Consider the following 23,701-nt stretch of genomic DNA (forward strand, 5'->3'; position numbering starts at 1 on the left):
GGCCTCTGGCCCTCTGGCCGGCCGCTACTGCGTGGCCCTGACGCCCGTTCGGCCCCGCCCGCTTTGAGTGGTGACGCGATGGCCACGCCCCCGCGCTGGCGTCACCGGCCCGGTTCCCTCTCTCGGGAGCGGCGGCGGACGCGGTTCCCACCCCCTCCCCTCCCGGGTTCTCCCCTCCCCGGTGGCAGCCGCGGCTCGACCCTCGGTAAGCCGATGGCCCGGGTCCCGAGCGCGGGCTAGCGTGCCTGGGTGCCCGGCCATGGGCTGTGTTGGCTCTCGGAGCCCGGCGGGTCAGGGTAAGAGCCAGAGGCCGGGCACCGGCTGGGGAGTCGGGCTGCGGGTGCGCCGGCTGCGGGTGGGTGGGGGCCCTGAGGAAGGGGACGGTGTTAGAAGGGAGGAGCCTGCACCGGGGAGGCGGGCCAGGCTAGAGGAGGGAGCTGGCTGGAGCTGGGAGGGGGCTAAATTGACTGGGTCTCTGTACTGTGGCCTTCCTGCTTCTGGACTCTGCAGGGTGGACTCGTGTCTTTCCGCCTGCATTCCCACTGCTGAGGGTGACAGGAGGCGCTTGGCCTGGGGAAGGGCTAATCGACTCTCTCCACCCCTTGGTGACTGGCTTTGTCCACCCACATACACTCACCCCGCTCTGCCTGCACCTCTCCTCCCAGCGCTGGGGGTGTCCCTAGACTGGGAATCTGCTTTCCCTAGCTGTGTCCCAACCCCTTTAAGCCTGCAACTGCTAGCCAACTACCCTACCAAGGAGTTTTTAATTAAATCTTACTCCCCACTTCAGCGTCAAATGGACTCAGGCCTCACTTTGGGCACCTGTGAGCAGCTGATCACCTCTCACAACTCTTTTAGTTCCCTTCCCCCACTCTCAACAACAAAAAAATCACCCTACCCTGTGGAGGGAAACAGGAGCCCAGAGAGAGGCAGGCCATCAGGTCTTCCTTCCTACAACTGCTGACTCTTGCTTGGGCCTTGGTGCCCATGGATGGTGCATGCTGGGGCCTGGTTTTAGTCCTGTGCATCTGAGGTTGGCCAGCCTACTTTACTCCAGTGTCATGGATTTCTCCAAGCCTAAGGCCAGGTAGGAACTTACGATGTTGAGGGCTAGGTTTCGAAAGGGTCCTGGGCTTTTCAGGGCAGGTGGTCAGTCACACAGACCTTAGTGTGGTTGGTACTTGAGGTTCTTCAGAACCAAGACTCTGAGATTAGTATTTTTCTTGGGTTCCCTGAGGAATTCTGGGATTTGTAGTCCTAAATTAACCTCATGGCTTTTGAAGCTGAGAAGCAGCAGGCTGCTGCTCCGATCCCCTTTGGCCCTGAAAGGCTTGGAGTTCAGGAAGTCATTCCTTCCTATAGTCAGGGGAGAGTTTGGCTGACCTCAGGATTTGCATCAAGAACCCTGATTAGGTACCAGCTGGGGCCAGGGATGGCCTATAACCTTGTGTCTTCCTTCTGGTTGGTAGCATTTCTGGGGACCACCAGCAGGCTGAGGCTCAGGGACAGAGACGGCTGCTCCAGTTAAAGGTCAGTTGTGATATACATTGCCTGTTGGCACTGTCTAGGGAACAAGCCTCAGCTTGCCGAGCTCCACAGAGCTTGGCTGGGCCCCTGGCACTCCCACCTCCTCAAAGCCATGAGGCAGGAGCATTCTCCTTATGTGACTAGGAACAGGTTCCAAGCGGGGAGGGGACTGGCTCAGCATCCGGAACCAAAATAGGAATAGAACTGGGAGCTGAGCCTGGAGCAGTTCTGGGCTTTTGGTTCTCTGCATCAACACAGCCAGCATGCCTATGATTTCTGTGCTGGGAAAAATGTTCCTGTGGCAGCGTGAAGGGCCTGGAGGACGATGGACTTGTCAGACAAGTCGCAGAGGTGAGACCAGGGAGCATAGATGTAGTCTGGGAGGTGATGGGAAGCTGAGGAGTCGGGTGCTCAGGTGGCGAGAGAAAAATTACTTTGGCTTAGATATTGGGAACCAGGCTGAGACAGGAACAATCAGGCTGAGGCCAGGCGGGACATCAGGAAACAGCTTTAGGGGACTGGGGTGAAAGAAAACGCATGGGTTTGTCAGAGAAGAGTAAAGAGCTGCATACCGGCTGAGTCTGGCGAGAAGAAAGAACCAAGAGAAGGAAGGCAGCGAGCCTGCAAAGGGTCCCAGACAGTGGTGGGGAGGGGGACAGTGATGGCGGTGGGAGAATGAGGTGTGCTTTCCAAGAGGAATGGATAGGCCTAGAAACGGGAGAAGATTCAGAATTTATCAAAGTTTAGTGTCATCCCGAGGGTATTGATGGCAAAATATATCCAGTGGAGGAAGGTGGCTAGTGGCTGCCACAGAACGACCCCAGGAGCCTAAAGGTTAGGGGCAGCGGATGGGAGCTTTTAGAGTTGTGGAGAGCACCAGGTGGTTGCTGATGTTCTGTGAGGTTGGGGAGGGCTTGAGGAGGAATGATATGGCAACCCTGGATGAAGAAGGAGGGGGATCTTTTTAGAAGTGGGAATCCAGCTGAACAGCCTTTCCCCCACTCCCCAGTGGCCTCGGACCCCGCGTGGGCTGTGGAGTGGATCGAACTTCCTCGGGGCCTCTCTCTGTCTTCCTTGGGATCCGCTAGGACCCTCCGAGGCTGGAGCCGGTCCTCTCGCCCTTCCTCCGTGGACAGCCAGGACTTGCCGGAGGTGCTGGGCCCTGGTATTGGTAGGGGGAAGGGGGAACCGCATCCACATGAAGGGGATCTGTATCCCCCACCCCCGCCTCACCAGCCTGTTTCTGGCTCCCTTTGCCTGTGAGCGGAGGCGCTATCCGGCCGGCAGTAAGGCCGCCCCCGCCGGTCTGCTCTGCTCGGCGCCTCGCCAGTGCCAGGAGGGTTGCTTGCGCCTTTGGCGCTGACGTCAGCGCATCCCGGGCCATATCCCGGGAGACCCTGTTGCATGGTGATGGGTTGCCAGGGAAACATACACCTTTTCTCTGGGCCTGAGCCGCAGCTGCGCGGAGTGCTGGCACGGATGGCGGCGGCCGGGGGGAGTGAGGGGAGGGAGGGAGAGCCAGCTAGGAAACACCCAGCAGGTGCTCCTCCTTCCACGCCCGGCCAGAGGCTACCGACGCCACCCTGGGGGCCCTGTCAACCAGGTACCGAAGGGGAGAGACAGAGCGGGTGGGCCTGAGGTCGAGGGGCAGGTGGAGCCCCTCTTGTGAGGGGTGGGAATTGATGGAGTGGAGCTAGGCAATGCTGGGGAGGAGACCCGGACCTCTGACTTCATTCATTCATTCATTGAGGCAAACATTTGCCTTGGCTTGCCAAGGAGCACAGAGCAAGGTGCAGGGTGGAGGTAGGAACCCAGGTGAAACAGACTCAGGCCCTGCCATCCTGAGACCCTTCAGGAGTGATGCAAGGATAATGCTGGGGTTGGGTGGGTTTGAAGAAGATACAGAGAAAACTGGACTGAAAACACAGTAGGAGGTGGTACTTGAGTCAGGCCTTAAATGTTAGGGGGCCTTTTTGTCAGGCAAAGATGGCATTCTTAGTGCAGGGAAAAGCGGGATTTCTTTGCCTAGAGGAAGGCATGAGGGTTGCTTGCTGACAAGGAAAGTGGAGAAGTGGGTTGTACTGGGCAGAGGAGGTCAGTAGTGGATTGCCAGCAGGCCTGGAAGGAGGCAGGGCCGCACAGAGTTCTTCAGGGCCTGGCTGTGAGCTTGCACTTCATTGGACAGTGGAGGAGCTCAGAAAAGCTTTTAAATAAGGGCATGTTGTGACCAGCTGCACTCCAGGAAAATCGTTTACATTCCTACCTTGCTTTGCTCATTTGGCCTATGTATTTTGAGAGATTACTGTGTACCAGGCACAGAGCAAAGGTGTGCAGCAGTGACCAAAAGAGACTGTATTTCTGAAAGCGCTTAAGACCAGTGAGGGAGACGAACAAGAAATAAGGAAACACACAAAATAGACTATAATCACATACATGGGATATGTTGATAGAGGAGGGTGACTTGTTACAGACTACAGAGGGAGGGTCGACAGCTGGCAGGGTGTCCAGGAAGGCTTCTCTGAGGGAGTGATATTTCAGCCAAGACCCAAAAGGTGAGAAAGCAAGTGCCAGGCAGACATGGGAAGGGGGACACTTACACCACATACTAGGCTGACAAATAGCATGGAGTAAGAGGAACTTGGGGGACCACCACTGTGCTCATCTGGGCAAGGGGCGCTGAGGGCTTGAGGAAGGGCTGTGGCAAAGGATGAGCATAGTATCAGAGGCAGTTTGGAGATTCATCATTACATCTTAACAACAGGTACAGAGGAGGAAAGCTCACAGGAGAACTGATGGTAATGCTGAGGTTTGGAGCCAGGATGAATAGGAGAATGGCGGGGTGATGCAAAGTAGGGAGGTTTGGAGGCAGAGCCAGACATGGGGAGAAGGTGTTGGCTTTGTCTTGGTCATGCTGAGTTTGTGGCCCTGGTAGGCTCTACAGATAGTATGTGGGTCTGAAGACTGAAAGGAGGAGAAGGGCAAAAGGAAGGGGACCTGGATGCTATATCCTTCTCCCTTCCTCTTTTCTCAAAGACCCTGCATGGTTCTTCTTGACCTGCTTTCTTCCCCTCTAGGAGCTGGGAAGGTGCAGGGTTAGCTGCAGTTCTGCTCTTTTGGGCCTGCCCATGTCTCCATTGCTTCCTGGGAGGACATAGTTTGCTGGTCCTGGCTTCTTACCCTCTTACATATCCCAGCAGCCAGTGGGACACATGCACTGCCCCAGCATTTCTCCCCAGCTCCTGTATCCCCTTGATGCATGGGGGTTGGGGGGGTTGGGCATGTGCGAGGACACTGCTGTCAGAGGAGCACTCACCCTCTGATACTGTTACCCAAGGTGAATGTTGGAGACACAGTCGCGATGCTGCCCAAGTCCCGGAGAGCTCTAACCATCCAGGAGATTGCTGCACTGGCCAGATCCTCCCTGCATGGTATGCACCCCGCTCCCATGCCCCTGGCCATTTGGCCCTTTCTTCTCCCTTTGCACATGTCCTTGGGGATTATTTCCTGTGAGCTCCTGCTGCTCTCTCCCTTTTCTTCTCCTTCTCAGGTGAATCCCAGCCCCTTCCTTCCCCACAAAGGCACATGTGGACCTTCATTACCATCACTCTTCAATTCCCTTCCCAAATGCTCCCTGACCCATGCTCTTACCAAGCTTTCTGACTCTGCCCCACCTATAGGTATTTCCCAGGTGGTGAAGGACCACGTGACCAAGCCTACTGCCATGGCCCAGGGCCGTGTGGCTCACCTCATTGAATGGAAGGGCTGGAGCAAGCCAAGTGACTCGCCTGCTGCCTTGGAATCAGCATTTTCCTCCTATTCGGATCTCAGTGAGGGTGAACAAGAGGCTCGCTTTGCAGCGGGTGAGTGACAGAAAGAGGATCAGCCACGCTTTTGTCGATAGGGATACTCTCTCATCTCCTTGGGCCTGCTGTGGGGGCTGGAGTCCTTCCCTCCCCTTGTGTCTTCCCTTTCCTGTCTCTAAGCTGAGTCCTAATCTTAGCTCTCTCTGCAAATGAATTCCATGTCCTCCCCAACAGGAGTGGCTGAGCAATTTGCCATTGCAGAAGCCAAGCTCCGGGCATGGTCATCAGTGGATGGTGAGGACTCTACCGATGAATCCTATGATGAGGACTTTGTTGGGGGAACTGACTCAGGTGAGGGGACATGTCCTGCTAGTGCTGCCATCTGGGGTGGAGCTGCCTGATAGGCCCTCTGATTCAGAGCTCAACCTCTGGAAGGGGAGATCCAGATGTCCTCAGCCTTTGGAAGGAGAGCAAGAGAGGCAGACTCTGTCCAGGCAGTCCTTGACCTTCCATGGGCAGAAGGACTGTCCACCCCCGTGGGGGGCAGTCAGCAGGTGGCAGTGGAGTTTCTCAAAGGTGCTGAGCCTTCTCTGCCTGTCTGTGCAGTTGGGCCTTTCAGGCCTCAAACAAACAAACAAACAAACAAACAAACAAACAAAACTGCTCAGAGACCTCACTAGCCCCATCTCTGGGAGGATCTGCTGTGTCTTGCCCCCAGGCTGGCTGCAGTGAGTGCAACAGCACAGCAGCACCTCAGGGGGCTGTGGCCTCGGGCAGACAGGAAGCCTGCTGGGCCTGGGCCTGGGCCTGGGCTGCCCACAGGGCTGTTGGCTCCAGCTCAGCATCCTGCTTGCATTCCAAGCCTTGGGCCTGTCTCTGCCACTGCTTGCAGAGGGGGCCCTGTGGGGCTGTGCAGCTGGGCAAGGCCCTCCTTTCATCTTCCATTCTCAGGACCGACCACATGGCGGACTTTCTCTGTAGCTTCTGGGCTCAAGCCGCCCAGGCTACCATCCCCCCACCCCTTTGCCTTTGAAGATTGCCACCCCACACCCCCACCCCTCTAGCTAATTAACAAATTCTCAGAGGTGGGCAGCACATCAGAGCAGATTGGAGACTGCTGCTGTGGTCCCCAGGGCACTGATTTGGATGCCCAAGACCAAGACAGACCTGAACCTTGGTGTTATTGTTTAATTGAGTTCCAGGTCTGTTTTGACCCCTGATTTAATGATAATAACTAACATTTACCCAAGGCCACTACTAGCCCATGTGGAATTTTTGTGTAGATTTGAAAAAGGCACTCCTTTCTCCGGTGGGCACAGCCCCATGCCAGGGCGTGCTGAAATTCAGCCCTCACCCACTGGCTTGGACAGGCTCCCCTGTGCAGGGAACAGCCTGCACGACCATGTGTGGTATCCCTGCATTTATTGCTTTCTTACTGTGTTCTCTGTTCTCTCAGCAGCCCCACAAGGTAGGTATATTAGAACCCCCAATTCACCATTAAGGAATTGAAGCAGAGGTTAAGTGACTTGCCTCAAGCTCCCTGGCTCTTAGCCACTGTGCTCAGCGCTGTGTCCAGGTAGAGTGGGGAGAATGTGGCTTCCAGGGTGGCCGACTGAGATGGGGCTAGCAGGACTGTCTTCTTTTCTCTCCCCTGACAGACATGGCTGGGCAGCTGCCCCTGGGACCCCACCTTCAGGACCTCTTCAGTGGTCACCGGTTTTCTCGGCCTTTGCGCCAGGGCTCCGTGGAGCCCGAGAGCGACTGCTCGCAGACCGTGTCCCCAGACACCCTGTGCTCCAGTCTGTGCAGCCTGGAGGATGGGCTGCTGGGCTCCCCGGCCCGCCTGGCCTCCCAGCTGCTGGGTGAAGAGCTGCTCCTTGCCAAACTGCCCCCCAGCCGGGAAAGTGCCTTCCGCAGCCTGGGCCCACTGGAAGCCCAGGACTCGCTCTACAACTCGCCCCTCCCAGAGTCTCGCCTTTCCCCCGCCGAGGAGGAGCCAGCCCCCTGCGAGGACTGCCAGCCGCTCTGCCCGCCACCGCCACCGGTGGGCCGCTGGGAACAGCAGCAGCAAGCCTCTGACGTGGCTTCTTCTGGGGTGTTGTCCTTAGACGAGGATGAGGTAGAACCGGAGGAACAGTGACGCCAGTCATGCCTGGTGGTGGCATGTGTCCCCTGCCTGCTGCTGGGGTCAGAGCCTCCGTGCCCACGTGTGGGCTCGAGGCTTCCAGCAGAGCTCCAAAGCCTAGAGGGCTCCTTGGAGCACTCACTCCTCATTGTGTGTTTTGCATGAAAGTGTCTAGAGAGGAGGCAGGGACCAGGCTGGGGGCGCATGTCCAGCCCCCACTCCTGGGGTTTGCCGGGGGTTGCCCGGGGCCCCTGGGGCATGGCTACAGCTGTGGCAGAGTGATGTCATGTTCTTAAATCAAAAAATGCCACATATTTCCTCCTCTGATGGTGTGAACCCCTGAGGGGCAGTTACGACTGGGCTGTGTGGGGCAGAGTGGGAGGGGAGCCTGGCCTCCCCCGCCCCTCCCTCTGCCTCTCTCCTCTCTGCTTCTCTCCTCACCTCCAAGTCCACGTGCAGTGCTTGATAGAATCACCCCCACCCGGGGAGCCTACAGATTGAGCCGTCCCCCAGGGCCCCTCTCCCAGCTGGGCTCGTGCTGTGCTTCACCTCTCCATTGTCTCTAAATCTTCTTTTTTCTAAAGAAAAAGAGGGCTTTTGGTCTGTTCTTTCAGTCGGATCTTCTCTGGGAGGCATTGGAATGATGAAAGCCTGTACCCTCCACCCTTTTCCTGGCCGCCCTGAATGGGTCTGGGCCCTTTCCCAGTCCCTCATAGGATGTGTGGGAAGGGGCCCGGTGGCTCCCAGCCCACCGGGCTGCTGCATTCACCCAGTTCTCTTTAGGGTGCAGTTCCTGGAAGAGGGGATGGCTGTGGTTGCTAAGAGCTGTGACTTCGGTGTTCTTCCAGGGAGGGCCACCAGGGGGCCACACAGGTGGCCAGACAATCGTCTGCTGATGCCTGAGCAGGGCAGGAATTGTGCCAACCGGTGACAGTCATGAGGGAGTGTCTCTCCTTGGGGAGGAAGGAGGGCAGTGCCTTTCTTGTCTGAAGGAAGGGCCAAAGCGAGAGTGCTGGGGGCAGCCAGGGTGCTGATGGCCAAGCAGCAGAGGCCTCCGCAGATCCTGCATTTCATGGAAGGCAGGCGCTAGAGTTTTATGGCCACGGGGTGTGGTGGCTACAGATTTCAGGCCTTGTAGGTTTTGGCAGGTAAGAGGGCCCAAGGTAAGAACACGAGCTGATGGGCACAGGCATTCTATACATAAGTGGCTCATTAGGTGTTTATTTTGTTCTATTTGAGAATTTGTTTTATTAAATTAATATAAAAATCTTTGTAAATCTCTATATACATCTGGTCATTGGAGGTTCCAGTATAAACCCATCTTAGTTCTACCCCTTTGCTCCTCAAAGGGGCAGCAGGGGTCAAGCGACCCCACCCCCGTCCCGCCAGGGCAGTGCCAACCTTCCTGCCCTTGAAAGGGACACTCGCCGCAGGTGGGAGCTGGGTCTCATTCCAGGTAGGAGGAACTGGGAGAAGCTGGTGCCCCCGGCCTGGAAGGGGGGCCAGGGCTCTAACCTTTGGACATAGCTGCCTCCTGCTTGCCCAAGGCAGGAGGCACAGGAGAGCTGCAGGGGCTGAGCGGACAGTCAGGGCCACCACCGCCCCAGGCCACCTGCGGAGGAATTCACTGGCACTTGTCGTCACTGTCAGAAGGGCTGCCCTCCCGGGGTAGGCCGTGGCGGGAGCGGGGCCCCCAGAGTGCATGCACTTCAGTGGTCTCTGTGTCACTGCTGCTGGTGGCACTGTCACGGAAGCTGGCGAGGGGCGGCCGGACTTTCACGCCCTGTGCTGTGACGGAGCCCTCAATAGCCTTCCGGAGCTGGAGAGGTGAGAGCGTCAGACAGAGCTCCCTGTTCAGACTCCTCCCCAGCACTTCCCTGGGGTAGGCTAGACAGAAGCCCCCACTGCCTTTTTGGAAGTGGGAATGGCCTTGATGGCCACTATCATCTTACCTCCTTTAGAGTGACGATTCCAATGAGTCTGCCAATACTGGTGACATAGGCATGGTCCACTCCCAGCAGTGAGAAGATGGTATGAGTCTGCAGGGTGGGGAGAGAAACTTTGGCCTTGATGCCCAAGGGCACAGGATGAGCTGTTGGGTTAGGGGTGGACAGAAGGGGTGCCACAGACGGTGGGTCGAGGGGGAAAGACAGCCAGAGGGAAAAGGATAACGAGAATGTACAACCAGTCTGCAGAAACTCCGTAGCAGGAATCTCTATGTTGATGGGAAAACAGACAGAGGGAGGGTTCGTCGTCCCGTGTTAGAACGGAGGAGAGAGAACCATTCAGATGTGACACCTAACGAGCGCCAGGCACCCGGCTGAGTCTCACACTGGTGTTTGATTTCGGCACTGTCCTACATATGCCACCCATTCTACAGGACAGACAGCATGAGGCTCAGGGGTGAGGCGACATTGCTCAGGGTCATCAGAAGTGGCCCTCCCACTCTGGCCTCTTTTCCTCCCACTCCAGGAGGAGGAGGAGGCGCTGCCCGAGTGGTCCTGGGCAGATGTCTGGTGAGTCGTGGATGGATCCATCCAGGAGGAAAGTTCCACTCGGGCCTTTAGGGGTGTGGCCCCTGCTCTTCTCCCCTCACCGTGCTTCCCCTCTGCCCTCAGCTGTCTAGCCATCCAAGGTACCCCTTTACCCTGGCTCTGACCTCCCCTTACTGTCTTGGCGGGCAGCACTCCACCTCCTGTATGGTTTTCCTTTTCTGCGGCCCAAAGCAGCCCAGGCCCGTTTGAGATGCAGCTTACAGTCCAGGAGATATCTGCTTCCCCCATCCCCCACCCATGTTTTTCTTGCTTTGGGCCCTCCCCCAAGCTTTCATTTGTAATCACCAAGGGTTCAGAAATTGTCAGCTAGTTCCCCTTGTGCTCTAAGTGGATTTTCTCGGGCCAGATGTCTTGAAAAACACTACTGACTCAGCAGTTCCTGGAATTTCTGGCCTATCATTTATCACACTGTTTTCAGTTTACTTGTAAGCCTCTTGGCTTAATGCTTGAATCAAAATGGGCATTAATATCCCAGCTTCTTGAGTACCAGTTACTCCAAAGTCATTGTGATTGTCTCAACACTTTAAAAACGTTTTCTTACACAGTTGCCGAATTCTTTAGGAAAGAACTTAATAGAACTTTCGTAACCTTCTCCTGCTGGGGTGTGACAGTACTTACAAAAGGAGCTAGAAAAGTCCAGTTTCAGCCTAAGCTCTCCTGTTCCCCTCTACTGCCCGTGTCATAACTGTCATGGCTTAGCAAGTCCCTTGAAGCCTACACGCTACAAGTTGTCTTTAGTTTCCTCCTCTGATTTCATAGGGAGACATATCTTCATCATAAGATTTCCTATTTTAATAATCCCTAGGCCTTGTCTTCTTATGTTCAATAATCCATCTCATCCTCTCTCGAGGATCCTATTAAATCATTCCCCTGGATTTTCTATTCGCCACAGGCCTAATCCGAGTGAGCTTCTGGCAGGCTGTAGGCCTTTTAGGTCTGCAAACCATTTGTCCTGGGCAGTCACCGAACTTACCGATCTGCTTCCTGCACTTTCTGGCCATTCCCCTGACTCCCTCACCATCTTCACCAGGATGGGGCTGTAACACCCTGATGAGTTCTGTTTCCTGCCTCCCTTCACACCACTTTGGCTCTGCCAGCCTATCAGCTTTCTCAAATTTGAGACAGAGCCCGGACTCCCCAGAATGGTCCATAAGACCCTTTCCAAGCCCGCCTCAGCTTGTCTCTCCAGCCTCGGATTCCACCAGGCACCTTAGTTTACAGCATCACATAATCACTCAGTTTCATCTGCAAACACCAATCTCTCTTACACTTCCCACATTACATCACCTTTTAAAGTCTATTGCTCACCTCTAAGTATAACGGTGAGTAGTAGTAATTTCTAAAGTATGTCGAATCTTTACTATGTGCCAGGTACTGTTCTAAGTGGTTCCCATGTATCAACTCCTTTAACCCTCAGAAAACCCTATGATGTAGGTGCTATGATCCCCAGTTTACAGATAAGGGAAGTGAAACACCTAGAGGCCAAGAAATGTGACAAGGTTACGCAGCTAGCCCACGCACTGCAGAGTGCGGACTGGGCTTCAGCTCGTCTGACCCAGTGCTGGTGCTCCAGCCTCCTGGACCACTCCACCCACGGCCACATTGTAGGTGGCCTCTGCACAAGGGAGGTACTTAGCTGACATCGCGATCTCCCATTGCACGGGTTCCTAATGGTCTCCAGTGTATTCCTTTGACCCTCTGTTCCGTTTCTGAACTTAATTGGGCTACTACTTATTGACTCCTCAGGCCTGCAAGGACATTTTGAATTCTAATCTTTAATGTTCTTATCACTTCTAGTCCTTTGTACTTTTGTTAGTCGGTTCCTCAAAGACTCCTTCTCTTCCTCTGATTTTTAAGTTTCTAACAAACGCATGCTTTGTTCTTTTTTGCTTTAATTTAATTAGACACCAGGGAGCTCACTGGAGGGCCTGCATTTCTTGGGCTTGGGAACAGTGAGTGAACTGACAGGGAGAGAGACAGCGTGGCCCTCTGAAAGAACACTGGCACCGGGGCCAGGACCTCTGGGCTCTAGGCCTGACTCTGCTATATTTACTCGGGCAAGTGACCTGCTCATTGCCTCAGTCTCCCCATGTATTAAAATGGCTAAATCCACAGGCTTCAGGTCAATCTTGGCCTCCAGGCCTGGCTGTGCTACATCCTAGCTGTGTGACCTTGGTCAACTAGCTTAACCTCTCTGAGTCTCAATGTCCTCATCTGTAAAAACTGGAATATCACACCATCTCTCTTACAGTGTGGTCATGAGGATTAAATTAAACATGCAAATAGCTTAGCCCAGTGCCTGGCATATAGCAGGCACTTAAAAAATGTCAGCAGCATCATCATCTTTGTGCGATGTTTGAGGGCTAAGTAAGATGATGGAAAACCTTTAGAGGTCTTAGGAAGAAAAGCTTTCTTTCTTTTTTTTTTTTAAAAGATTTTGTTTATTTATTTTTAGAGAAAGGGGAAGGGAGAAGAAACATCAATGTATGGTTAACTCTCATGTACCGGGGACCCAGCCTGCAGCCCAGGCATGTGCCCTGATTGGGAATCAAACTGGTGATCCTTTAGCTTGCAGCCCCACACTCAATCCACTGAGCTACACCAGCCAGGGCAGGAAGAAGGGCTTCCAATGAAAGCCGCATGTATTATTCTCAGGCCTCTTTTTTTTCTTGCAATTGCACTGCAATTCCCCACTCACTTTGATTGGAGGTCTTTACCCAAAGGTTTATAAGTTCCTTTATTAATTTTTTGCTTTTTTGAAAAAACATTTCTCTCTTGTCTCCTGTCCTTTTTGCCTAGGCCCCTGCTCGTCCACACTAAGCTGGCTTTTCAGCACAGTTTTCACCTACGCTAGCTGTCCCAGCGGCAGACCTTGGGAGTGCTCTCCCCCTGGCCCTGTCCCCACGCCTCAAAGGTCTGCACATTCACTGTGACAAGTTAGCTAAAACACCCCTTGGTTTCCTCTCCAGCAGTCTGCTGGTGTGCCTGCACTCCCTGCTTCCACTTAGAAGCCTGAAGGTGCCCCGGGACACCACTGCCCCCTCCTGGGCAGGCCCTGCCCTCCTCTTATGTCAGCCTTGCCCACTGCCAGTCTGTCCGCACTCAAGTGCTCTCCCCGGTTCTATAGGCTGGTGTTGCCTTTCCCCTGAGCTGCCTTCCTGTGTCCTTACCAGTTTTCCTTGGGCCTACATTAAGTGAGACTTTCTGGGGTCTGACATTCCAAGCCCCCCACTGGGCGTTTCTCATCTTTGTTTATCTCTTCTCTGCAGTGTCCCGACCCCTGCTTGGCTGTTTGTTAGCTTGTTTGTTAGATTTCCTTACCCTGCCTCTTTCTCACCCATTTTTTTCTGCGTGGGTGTATCAGCCTTGTCGGGAGCTGGCAGCCTCCCTCCCAGCTCTGACCCTAGCCTGGCCTTTTGGCTTGCACCCTGCTTGAGCCCTGTCTTTGTTGCTGCTTTGGTCCAGAGGTCCCTGGGGGGCAAGACTGAGGTGGGGGAGGGGGAGGGGGGACACTGATGCCTGACTCCACCGCAGGCCAGAGGAGGCTGCAGGGGCATGGCTCCTGGCCTCCCATCACTTGAAATAATTGTTTGAAAAACATATCAGCACAGAGCCCACTCTCTGCTGTCCTCCCCCACCCCCACTGGCTTGAGTCCAAACTGGTGGGAGCACCTAGGTCCCCAGCAGTGCTCCTGAGAGCCCAGGCCAGCGCTGGGTTGCCCGCCCTACCTTGTGCAAAGAGGTCCGCTCCACCAGCTGGAAGGGGGCAGGGTCAATTTTGCAGTCACTAAAGTTGACAGGTTCATCTAGTTGCTGCTCCTCCCACTCCAGGATCTGAGGGTAGAAGACTAGGGGGGTTAGGGGGAAGGTGCAAATAGCTGCCCCCACCTCCCCGAAAGCTGGTCTGCCCTTTTTTCCTACCCCACGGTCCCTCCCTTGGGGACAGAAGCCAAGATGATGACTGAACACATCCCAGAAGAAACAGAGTCCAGAGTCCAGTCACACCTTACCTCCTCAGGGGTCATTTCACTTTCCAGGTCTGAGTCGCTCTAGGAGAGAGGGAGGGAGGCTGGCACTGGGGGCTGGGGAAAGGGGGTGTGTCTCCCCCACTGGGGGAGGTTTACCACCTAGACCCTGGCCTGCCCTGTCTAATGCTCCTAAGCTGCAGAAAGAAGTGGGCACTTACTGCCACGGAGATTCGGACCCGCTTCAGCTTGCGCTTGTCGCATGGTTCTGACTTCTCCAACTTTGTTAGAGCCAAACAGGAGAGAAGAGGAATCGATGTTATAGGGAGGAGGGAGGTGAGAAGCGTGGTGGGGCCAGGAGAAGGGTGCACTGCAGGGACAGAGCTGGCATCTGGGAGGGCAGAGGGGCAGGGAGAATGGAAGCAGGTGCTGCAGAGCTAATGGAGAGGTTATCTCAGCAGTAGAGAGAGTTGGAAAGGAAGATGGAGAGGCTCCATCCACTCACCTCCGAAGCAGCCTCGGGGGGTGGACTGCCACAGAAGAGGCTCCTGAGGGCGATGCCAGCCTGCTCCACATTCCCTGTGTTCCCAAACACAAGGCCCTAGGGCAATGTCATCTTTGTGGGGGAGGGGAGGAGGGAGGGGGGGGAGGTGTCCTGGTTCTACCCCTGGTCATTCAGGCAGCCCCTCAGCAGGGACGTGCCCCAGCCAAAAGAGGCGCAAGGGCCCTTGTGCAGTCTCAGAGGCTGGACTCTGCTGGAGGAGGGTGGAGGAAGGTGCTAGTGGGTGCTGGGCTCACCTGGGGAACTCTCCCCGAGGCTCATGGAGTTGCTGGGCCCCCTCTTGAGAGCAGGCTTCAGGGGCTTGTGAGTCTCCCCTCGGGCAGCAGGGAAGCCCGAGTCCTCTGTGTTCACCTGCGTAGGTGGAAGGGGCTGGTGAGTCTGTGGCCCCAGATGCCTGTAGGTCACCCTCCTGATCAGTTTGCACGACAACATTTAGGACAAAGTTTGTGTGACTGCGTAGGGCTTTCCCCTCACCTGGAAGCGGACGGAGGTCTCAGGGCTGGGGAGACTCTCCTGATCAGGCGGTGGAGGGGTCTTTGCAGCTCGACGCTCCTGCATGTGCTGCCTCCGGCGGGCTGGGCTCAGCTGGGCCCCCAGCAATGCCACCACCTGTGAGCGCTCAATGGAGCCCAGGAGGATCATTGACTCTAGGGAGAGTAGGCGGGAGGGCTCAGGAGCTGAAGGGGAGGCCCTTTCCCCAGCCCTCTCCTACACTCGAGGCAGGGTTTTGGACATAGGCGAAAGGACACAGAGGGAAAGCCCTGACTGGAAAAGGCTGGCTATTCCCTTTGGGACCAAGAAGACTGATCCTGCACTCCTGTTCCCTCCTGCTTCCAGAGCAGGGACCCTGGGAGATGTTCATAGCATCTGGGGCCCCAGCTGGTCTCACCAGAGGATTCTACTAGGGCCAACATGCGGCCCTTGGTCCTGTGCAGTGCCAGCCGCAGGTCTCGGAAGGTGCAGTTGAGGGCCACATGGGGAACATCTCGCACCATGATGTCCTCCACTCTGACCCGGTACTGCCTGGGGGCAGCGAGAGGCACTTGGTTTGTGGTCAGCATGGAGCACTACCATGCTGGGGGACCACCAGGACTACCATGCTAGCACTACCAGAGCATACCACCAAGGCTGTAAGGAAGGCCCCAGAACCCATGGGCATTGTATACGGAGTACTCCTTGGCCCTTGTTTGGATCCGGCAGGGCTTGCCTGGGCTCCCCTAGGGTATGGCCAAGGGGAGCTCAGGCCTGGAGGGAGCATGGTGGCTGGTCTCCCAGCTTCACTGACTGAGGACCTTGCTGGAGGTGGGTGTGAAGGGGCCCCGGGAGGGACACCTTCTGCCCCTCACCCACAACCCCTTTGTCACCCGGCCCTCCATACTGGTGGCGGCCCCAGCCCAGTTCAGGCAGGTAAGGCAGTTTCTTGATTCGGATGATGCTGTCGTAGAGTGAGGGCTGTAGGCTCTGGGCGACGGCGTTGGCCAGGATGACGGCGATCATGACAGGCAGGATATGGGCGATCTGGCCTGTGAGCTCAAACACGATCACGGCCGTGGACACTGTGTGTGTCACTGCTCCTGCCAGCGCAGCCGCCCCTGGGGACAGCCACCTTTAGTCTCCTTAGGGAGCCCAGGGACCAGATGACCCTCCCCACCTGAGGACAGTCTGCGGGTGCCCTCATGACTGCCCAGTACCGTCTTGGGAACTGGGGTTCTGCATCTGAAGGAAGTCTGGTTTCTGTCAGCAGGGGGCACCAGAACCTCAGACCCTGTGGCCCCACCAGGGTCTTCCAGGACAGATGGGGCCCTGGAGCACTCACCCACCACTGCATAGCCCCCAGGCACAATCCTGTAGGTGCTGCTGTCCGTGTGAATCCCATCTGGGAACCAGGCGGCCATGCTTTCGCCCACCAGACGCCCAAATGCTGCTCCTTCAGGGAGGGGAGTGGGAAGAGAAACAGGCAGTGGAGGGGGAGGGTGGGGGCACTAGGAAGAGAGAGGGTCAGAGGGTGGGGGAGGGGCCAGTGGGTCATTCAGTGTGGGAGACAGTCCTGTGGGGGTGCGCATTGGGGCTGGGGCTGGACCGAAACCCACTCCCAGGCAGAGAAGAGATGGCCAGGAAAGAGCCAGAGGGTGGGGAGGGTGCAGGCTGGGAGAACAGGCAACTGAGGACTCACCAATGACAAAGACAGGCATGAAGGCCCCACAGGGCACTGGGATGGTGGTGGCCAGTGCAGACATCCAGAACTGCAGGCAGGAGGCAGTTCAGACAGGCAGAGGTGCCACCTGACTCGAGGCAGCCCCAGCTCCACCCCAAGGAGCCTTCATTGCTTGTCTGGTAGTAAACCTCCCAGTTATCCCAGAATCGCCCAGAGGTAAAGGGATGAAGCACTCCAGAAAGATGGCTTGGGTTCAAATTCTCACTTTGCCACCAGCTGTGTGACATTGGGCCAATGACAACCCCTTTATGTCTCAGCTTCCCATCTGTTACACGGGGTGCTAACAGTACCTCTCCATGGCACTGTTGTAAAGCTTGAACCAGTGCTGGGACCGGGACCTGGCACCTCACAAGCCTATGGAAGAAATAGCTATACACCTGTAAGGAGCCCACCTTCATGAGAATGAAGATGACGAGGGTGAGGAAGACATTGGCACGTGGTGGGCTCCAGGCCTGAGAGGTTCCGGGCGGCTCTAACTCCTCCACCAGGCCCTGGCGGACCCACGTCCGGTTGTCAAACAGAGTGACCAGTGTCTCTTTCTGTGAGAGCTATAGGTGAAAAGGGTGCCTCAGGCTGGGGAACAGACAGGGTGAAGGGAAGGGACCCACAGGAGAGAGCAGGGGCTGTTGGCTTTAGAAAGGAGGCATCCCAAGGGAAAAGCATACATTCCTGTTCTGCCTGGGGTTACCTGTCCGGCCATGAACTGTCCCAAGCCAGGGGGGAAGGTCAGAGTGGAGATGAGCAGGGTCACCAGAGCCGGGAAGAGCAGGCGTCTAGAGGTGCAGGTTTCACAGCATCAGACGTGGGTGGTGCACTTACCACGGGTTGGTGAGAGGCTGGTGCCCTCGCATACGTTAGGGCTGAGGTCATGGCACAGCCTTGGCTCTTATATAAAAGCACACAGTTCTGAGAGAAGGTCCCCTTTGCTGTTCATGAGATGATGGCCCCAAGGGTGATGGCCATCCAGGGTTGTCATGGGCTCAAACAACCTTCTGTTGGCTCCTGCCTCCTCGACCTAAGCGGGTCGCAGTGGCAGAAAGTCCACCCTCGCCCTGCACCCACCCTCTCTGAGACACCTCCGAGCTGTGTCTCCTCCCCCTGCCCTCAGAAGCCCTAGCTGAAGGGCGCATTGCATGAGTGGAGAGGTTCCTGCCTCTGTTTCTCTGTGGTGACTTAGACTGAAGGTCAGTGTTAGGGAAGGAAGCCGGGGTCACGTATGAAGCTGGCCGAAGGTGCCATAGGGAGCAGGTTCAGCTGGCTGTCCTTTCCCTGAAGGACGCTAGTCCCAACAAAAGTCACGTCTCAGGCCTCCCCACTCCCAGTCTTCAGGGCACAATGGAGGGAGCTGTGCTCCAGAGATAAAATTCAAAAGTGCCAAAGTTCAGGTAATTCACATGAGAGCCAAGGGGTTCGGTCCACCTGGAAAACACCATGGCTGGTTTTCTCAATGGGGCGTCTGTTTTTGACTGGGCCATTGGATGCCAGCCTCTCTGTTACCGGCCCACCTGCCCCACTGTGACCCTCACACAACCCAGAGCAGCCAAGACAGGAGCCCAAAGCCAACTCACTTCCTCATGAGGAAGCGGTTGATGGTTTTCTGCTTCCGCATCACCTGGACAATCTTCCGGTTCAGGTAGACAAAGAGCGCTCCCCCAAAGCCGCTGGCAATACTGGAGAGGGAAGAAGCGCGGTTGTAAAACATCGTCCTCCCTCTTTGCCCCCCTCCCGGGGCCCCGGCGGCCTCAGCTCCTCACCCGATGACGGCGAAGGCCGGCAGCTCCTGGAGGTCGAAGGGAAAGTCCAGCCGGAAGCGGGTTTTGAAGAGAGCTGTGATGGTCTCTGGGGGGCAGGCAGAGGAGCAGAGGGAGGCGGCCGTGGCGCTGAGGGCCCCGCCTGAGCCATCTCGGGGGCTGCCCGCGTCCCCCGGGCTCCTCTACCTTCGTCGCGGTTCCAGACCGCCAAGACCCGGAAGATGAAGGCACTGAAGGTGGCCGCAAAGAAGCCCCGCCAGTAATTGCGCACCGCGAAGAAGGTGGAGGTGACCTCGATGCTGAACAAAACGCCTGTGGGAGGGGGCAGCAGGGAGAGCACCGCATGAGGTCCGGGCCTGGCCTCAGGACTCAGAGCCGGATGAGAAGAGCAAAGGAGGCGAGGCTGAGGGCATCCTGGGGGCTGGACAGGCCGCCTACCTCCAATGGGTGCCGCAAAGCAGCAGCCCACTCCCACGGCACAGGCGGCAGCCAGCATCTCTGTGTTGCGGGACTCATTCTGGCGAGAGTGGTGGAAAGGAGAGTCGGCCGAGCTCAGCAGCCCATCTCTCTCCTCTGCCCTGCTCCAGGGTCGCCCTTACCTCGTAGATGCCCCCAAAGAGGGAGAGGAACTTGCTGAGCAGCGCAGCACACATGCTGGCGATGTGCACGAAAGGTCCCTGGGGGTGGGGGTGGGCCATGAGCAGGGGAGGGGCACACCCTGACCCTGGCTCCCTCCCCTTGGGACCCCTTCATTCCCCAGCCTGCAGTTACCTCTTTGCCAAGGGGCATCCCGCTGCCCAGGGCACAGGTCAGTCCGATGACCTTTGCTACGAAGGTCTTGAGGGTGAGGTATTCCTTTAGCACCACACCCCGCAAGATGGTCTTCATCTCGGGGATGCCGGACCCTGGAGAGCGTGCAGTCCCAGGAGAGTAAGTTGAGGTGCCCACTTCAGGAGCTTCCACCTCTGCCCTCCCCGTCTCTCCTACAGTACCGACAGCCTGAGGGGCCAGGATCTGTGTGAATCCAGCTGAGAAAGTGATGAGGACGACAGGATAGGTGACCCAGGCCAGGTACTGGAGCAAGAGGCTGGTGTTCAAGCCCCGAGACATCCACTGCTGAGCTGTGGGGAGAGGACATGCTGCTGCGCCATGCAGTGTACACCCAGTCCCTGCCTGGCCCGTGGGACATATTTTTATGACACACTGTCCCAGGGCATGTCACACAGAGCCTGGGTACAAAGGGCCCTAGAGGGAGGGCCGTCAGTGGGATGGAGATCACTGTAGGTCAGAGGATCAGCTGGACGGGAGGCAAGAAGCCGTGGCCTGTGGGAGTGGCAGTGATTATGTCTAAAGGTGGCACTCGGGCCGGCCAAGTAGCCAACATACTTGGACAAGTGCGGCATGGAGGAAGCAGATTGGTGCTTCCCCGCCCTCCCCTGCCAGCCCTTGTCCTTACCCTGCAGACAGGCAGCAATGGCGTAGTCCATGGCCCAGCTGACCAGCGCCATGACAAGGCCCAGCAGGACCAGGAAGATCCAGTCTTCACCGACCCTGGACACTAGGAACTTATGACAGTGTACCGAACAGACTGGGGGCAGGGAAGGGAGAAGGAGGAGGTTGACACCAAAGTGCTTCCGACCCCTGCCTCCCCCAACCCCCAGTGGGAAGCTGGAGTGAATGGCCACCTCGCCCCCAGCACAGCACAGCACAGCGCAGCGCAGCACAGCCAGATCCCCTGCCCTGCCCCAACCCAAGTCTCACTGCGGCATCTGGCACAACGGCTCTGTCCGTATTCCAGGAGCTCTGGGAGAGCTGAAGGGGAAGGTGGACCCCTCCAGGGCTCGGGCCCTCCCAGGCGGATCCGAGCAGCCTCCTCTTTGGCAAAGGCCCCAAGGTCCTGAGTATACCGGCCATACATCTGAGCAATGGGGAAGACGGGTTAGCAGCCCTGCATGTGAACTCAGAGGGGATTCAGGGAGGGCTCCTGGGGTCTCAGCTCCCCTTCTCCCAGCCCCCATATTATATACGCCCTCTTGAACCCACAGGTCCCACTTTGGCTTGGGGTGTGGGAACAATGCACATTGCAGACTATGGGATTGTCTTGGCCAGAGTGATGGGGACAGCCAAGGTACAGGGACTCAGCTCTGGGGGTGGCAGAATAATCAGTCCTCTTCTCACAGGCCTGAGGGAGGGAGGGCCAGTGAGGAGAAGTGGGAGGGAATGTCCCAGAGGAAGAGAGATGGAAAAACCTAAGGCAGTCTGAAAGTGGGAAGAGGGAAGGTCAGAGACTAAGGGATGGTCAAGGGCATCTGGGTAACAATAAGGCCCTCAAGGAGCTGGGGGCAGCTGAGTTGGGCCTAGGAGCAGGCGGGGCCTCAATCCTTATCACGTTTCTGCTGGGCTTCTGGCCTGTGACCTACTCAGCTGTACCCCTTCCACCCACCCTAATCCCCTTGTTCCTATTCTCCATCCCCCCACCCCAACACACACAAAAACACCAGCCTGCCAGTCCAGCTGGGAGTGGAAAGTCTCTCTGGGTGGGTGGGGAGTGCTTGGTGGCCTCAGCCCACTCTGGAGCTGCCCTGCATCCAGCGGTGGTGGTTTGAGGGACAGCAGAAACTGATGGCTGGGCTGTGACTGGGGATGCTGGGGTGATGGGACGGGAGAGTTTCCGAGCCATGGCTAGACCTGCCAAGCTGGGCGTGTGTTGGGGGGTGGGGAGCAGTATATTCCGGCTGCCACCCGCAGAGCTTTGAGACACAAAGGGCTCCTGTTGGGGCTGGGGGGGGGTGGTGGTGGGAGGAGGAAGGGAAAGATAGAGACAGAGAGAGTGAGATAGAGAGGGTGGAAAGGGAGGAGAGGGAACCAGCGAGAGGAGAAAGAGGGGGAGAAGAGAGACCTGGAGAAGGAGCAGAGAAGAGAAGGGATAAAAAGGGAGGAGGAAGGGAGAGCAAGAAAGAGTATAAAGAGGCAGACACAGTGTCAGAGTGGGAGGTGACCTGTGAGGGAAAGACAAAGGAATCAGGAGGAGAAGGGGGAGACTGGAGCAGAGAGTGCCCGGGAGAGAGCTTGATCCTGAGAACTCATATTAGAGATAAAGACCAGGCGAAGGAGATAGGATGGGACTGGTGCAACATTTCAGGGCCAGGTACCTGGCTTCCTTGATCAATGCCCCATTCTTGGCTTATGCAGATGGCCCGACACCTCCCACTTTACAGGACAGTTTCCCCCAACACCCTTGCTCTACTCCACCCCTGCCACCTCTCCCTGTCATCCTGTTTCATCCTGTCACTCCCTCTCTTAACTGGGCACCTCCCAGCCTCAATTACAGCCCCGGGGGCTCACTCCTCCTGGAGAGATTCCCTCCCTGTCTCCTTCCTGGGCAAATTTCAGGACCAGCTGTTTAAAAAGGAGCTCTTCCCTAGAGTTTGAGTCCCCCACCCCAGTGACACAAGAAGGGGCTGGCCATGAGTCAGCTCAGAACCCAGGACCCTGGCTTATAATGAGGTCAAGGGAGACCCCTGGGGTGGGTGGGGGCTGGATACTCAGAGTAAGCATGGACAAAGGTCCCAGTCCCCACACCTATTTAGTCAGAGGGGTTCCTGCCAGTGCTGGGTTGCCAGGCTGAAGGGGTAGGGGCTGGGTTTGGGTCTGGCCGTCTTTCTATGCACACTCATGTTTCTGTGTCTAGTACAGAAAACGCACTTACTGGGGACAGACAGGATATGTCCTGGATAGTGGAGATAGGAGTGTAGAGACATAAAGTTTAACGGGTGTGAGCGGTGCTGGGGAGGGGTAGTGGGGTGCTGAGACTGGGGACCAGGTGGTGGGGGGGAGGAGCAAAGAAAACGTGGTGGTGGAGGAGGTAAAGGGAAGGACAGCCGGGACAAGCACCTGATCTTGTCCCCTGCAGGTCCCCAGCCTCACCCAGAAACCTGCATGCAGCCTGTCCCTTAGCCCTCCAGCCTCTCAGGCCTTCCAGCCTCAGTTTCTCGAGCTCACAAGGCTGGGACAGATTAGGGTAGGCCCCCCTGTCCTCGCGCTTCTACAGGTAACCAGGAGCAGCAGTCCCGAGCGCACCCCTTTGGGCTCGGCTCGGCTTCACTTACCAGGGTCTGCTCGTATTGCAGAGCCCGCGGCTCCATCCCTTCCTCCGCTGCCGCGGCCGCTGCGGCCGCCATCTCCGCGCACAGCCCTCCGGCCTCCCGCTGTGGTCGGGCTCCGGCCTGGATTCGGCTACCCGCCCGCTGAGCCCGCGCCGGCACCCGTCCCGTCCCCGCAGCCCGGGTGGCCGAGTGCAGAGCCTCCCGCTCGCGTCCCCTCCTCGGCGGGCGGGCCGAGGGCGGTGCCCTCGGTGCTGCTCCGCCCGCCGGCCCATCCACAGGGGCCGGCCCAGCCCGGTCGGGGTCTGCCTTGGGGACGCCTCCCAGGCTTGGGAGAGGCGGTAGGGGGCGCTTGGAACGCGCTAGCCCAGGACCCCTCTGCGCAGAGGCTGGAGGCGGAGAGGGGCGCCTGGTGCCACAGTGGGGGCGGGTCCGCTGGCACGTGGAGGGGTTGGGCCGGGTCTGAAGCTCCCGGCTCCCGGGCGGGAGGCTGGAGACACCCGTGCTCAATAGGGCCTGGGGCCTGGGGCGGCAGAGCCGTCGAAATCAAGCTCATCAGGCCCTAATTTCTCTCTCTGGAGTAGTGCCCTCTCTTGCTTCTCCAGAGGGGCCAGCGGCTCACATGCGCCGCCGCTCCGTCGAGAGTGAGAAGGAAAGCTGTGGGGACTCGGAGGGGGTCACTAGGTCCCGGGGGGGGGGGGCGATGTTCAGAGCTGTGATCCTTGGTCTTTCTCATCCCCTCTCTTCCTCCTCCCCCACCCGGTCCCCGCGGCTCTCCCAGGGAAATGCACCTGGAGCAACCTGGACTGCGGGGTGTGAGGGAAGTGGGGCGGGGTGGAGGCGGTGAGGGAAAGAATGAGGCCCCAAGGACCGGAGGTCTAGGTGCGGGAGGGGCCGCTCCTGGGAGGAGGGCGTGGGGGGCGGGCGGCGGGGTGCAGAGGTCGCTTCTTCCTGGCAGGGCCCAAGGAGAAACTCGAGTAGCTTCTGACGTCTTGCCACTAAGGAGGAATGGCTTGATGGGGCTCTTGGTTCTCTATCAAGGTCCGGAGAAGGGTAGAGCCGAGGGTGGAGTGAACACACGGTGGATGGGCTGTG

General features: G+C 57.2%; 2 protein-coding genes across 10 annotated transcripts; one reads left to right on the top strand and one right to left on the bottom strand.

The window, feature by feature from the left end:
* Positions 1-158: 158 nt before the first annotated feature.
* FAM131A (family with sequence similarity 131 member A) lies at positions 159-8,736 on the top strand. 8 transcript variants are annotated; one of them, XM_045851178.1, is made up of 9 exons: positions 164-296; positions 791-1,087; positions 1,470-1,530; positions 1,833-1,878; positions 2,537-2,679; positions 4,862-4,955; positions 5,205-5,387; positions 5,565-5,681; positions 6,989-8,736. In XM_045851178.1, exons 2-9 carry the CDS (start codon positions 999-1,001, stop codon positions 7,468-7,470), a joined length of 1,215 nt encoding a protein of 404 aa, XP_045707134.1. In that variant the 5' UTR covers positions 164-296; positions 791-998; the 3' UTR covers positions 7,471-8,736. The 8 variants fall into 8 exon arrangements, with proteins under 8 accessions (XP_045707141.1, XP_045707134.1, XP_045707136.1 ...); XM_045851180.1 differs by lacking the exon at positions 791-1,087 and having other exon boundaries at positions 165-296; positions 1,786-1,878; XM_045851179.1 differs by lacking the exon at positions 164-296 and having other exon boundaries at positions 1,786-1,878.
* Positions 8,648-22,825, bottom strand: CLCN2 (chloride voltage-gated channel 2). Of its 2 annotated transcripts, none has more exons than XM_045851177.1 (24): positions 22,613-22,825; positions 20,265-20,421; positions 19,960-20,091; positions 19,496-19,624; positions 19,275-19,408; positions 19,103-19,180; positions 18,942-19,020; positions 18,690-18,815; positions 18,507-18,591; positions 18,321-18,422; positions 17,441-17,525; positions 17,145-17,300; positions 16,711-16,780; positions 16,354-16,464; positions 15,916-16,129; positions 15,427-15,560; positions 15,012-15,184; positions 14,774-14,888; positions 14,481-14,554; positions 14,197-14,256; positions 14,021-14,059; positions 13,740-13,844; positions 9,408-9,494; positions 8,648-9,274 (listed from the first exon to the last, which is right to left on the bottom strand). In XM_045851177.1, exons 1-24 carry the CDS (start codon positions 22,682-22,684, stop codon positions 9,080-9,082), a joined length of 2,712 nt encoding a protein of 903 aa, XP_045707133.1. In that variant the 5' UTR covers positions 22,685-22,825; the 3' UTR covers positions 8,648-9,079. The 2 variants fall into 2 exon arrangements, with proteins under 2 accessions (XP_045707133.1, XP_045707132.1); XM_045851176.1 differs by having other exon boundaries at positions 17,130-17,300.
* Positions 22,826-23,701: the final 876 nt, after the last annotated feature.

Source organism: Phyllostomus hastatus, unplaced genomic scaffold, assembly GCF_019186645.2.
Source record: "Phyllostomus hastatus isolate PE091 unplaced genomic scaffold, TTU_PhHast_1.1 phas_contig_86, whole genome shotgun sequence".
Lineage (NCBI taxonomy): Eukaryota > Metazoa > Chordata > Mammalia > Chiroptera > Phyllostomidae > Phyllostomus > Phyllostomus hastatus.

Coding starts and splice junctions, on each gene's coding strand:
- CLCN2 (XM_045851176.1), bottom strand. CDS start 22,684: ATGGCGGCCGCAGCGGCCGCGGCAGCGGAGGAAGGGATGGAGCCGCGG. Junction 18,423..18,506: donor CCGGCCTTCGCCGTCATCGG/GTGAGGAGCTGA, acceptor TTCCCTCTCCAG/TATTGCCAGCGGCTTTGGGG. Junction 14,257..14,480: donor CCCCCGAGGCTGCTTCGGAG/GTGAGTGGATGG, acceptor GCTCTAACAAAG/TTGGAGAAGTCAGAACCATG.
- FAM131A (XM_045851178.1), top strand. CDS start 999: ATGCTGGGGCCTGGTTTTAGTCCTGTGCATCTGAGGTTGGCCAGCCTA. Junction 2,680..4,861: donor ACAGCCAGGACTTGCCGGAG/GTGCTGGGCCCT, acceptor CTGTTACCCAAG/GTGAATGTTGGAGACACAGT. Junction 5,388..5,564: donor AGAGGCTCGCTTTGCAGCGG/GTGAGTGACAGA, acceptor CCTCCCCAACAG/GAGTGGCTGAGCAATTTGCC.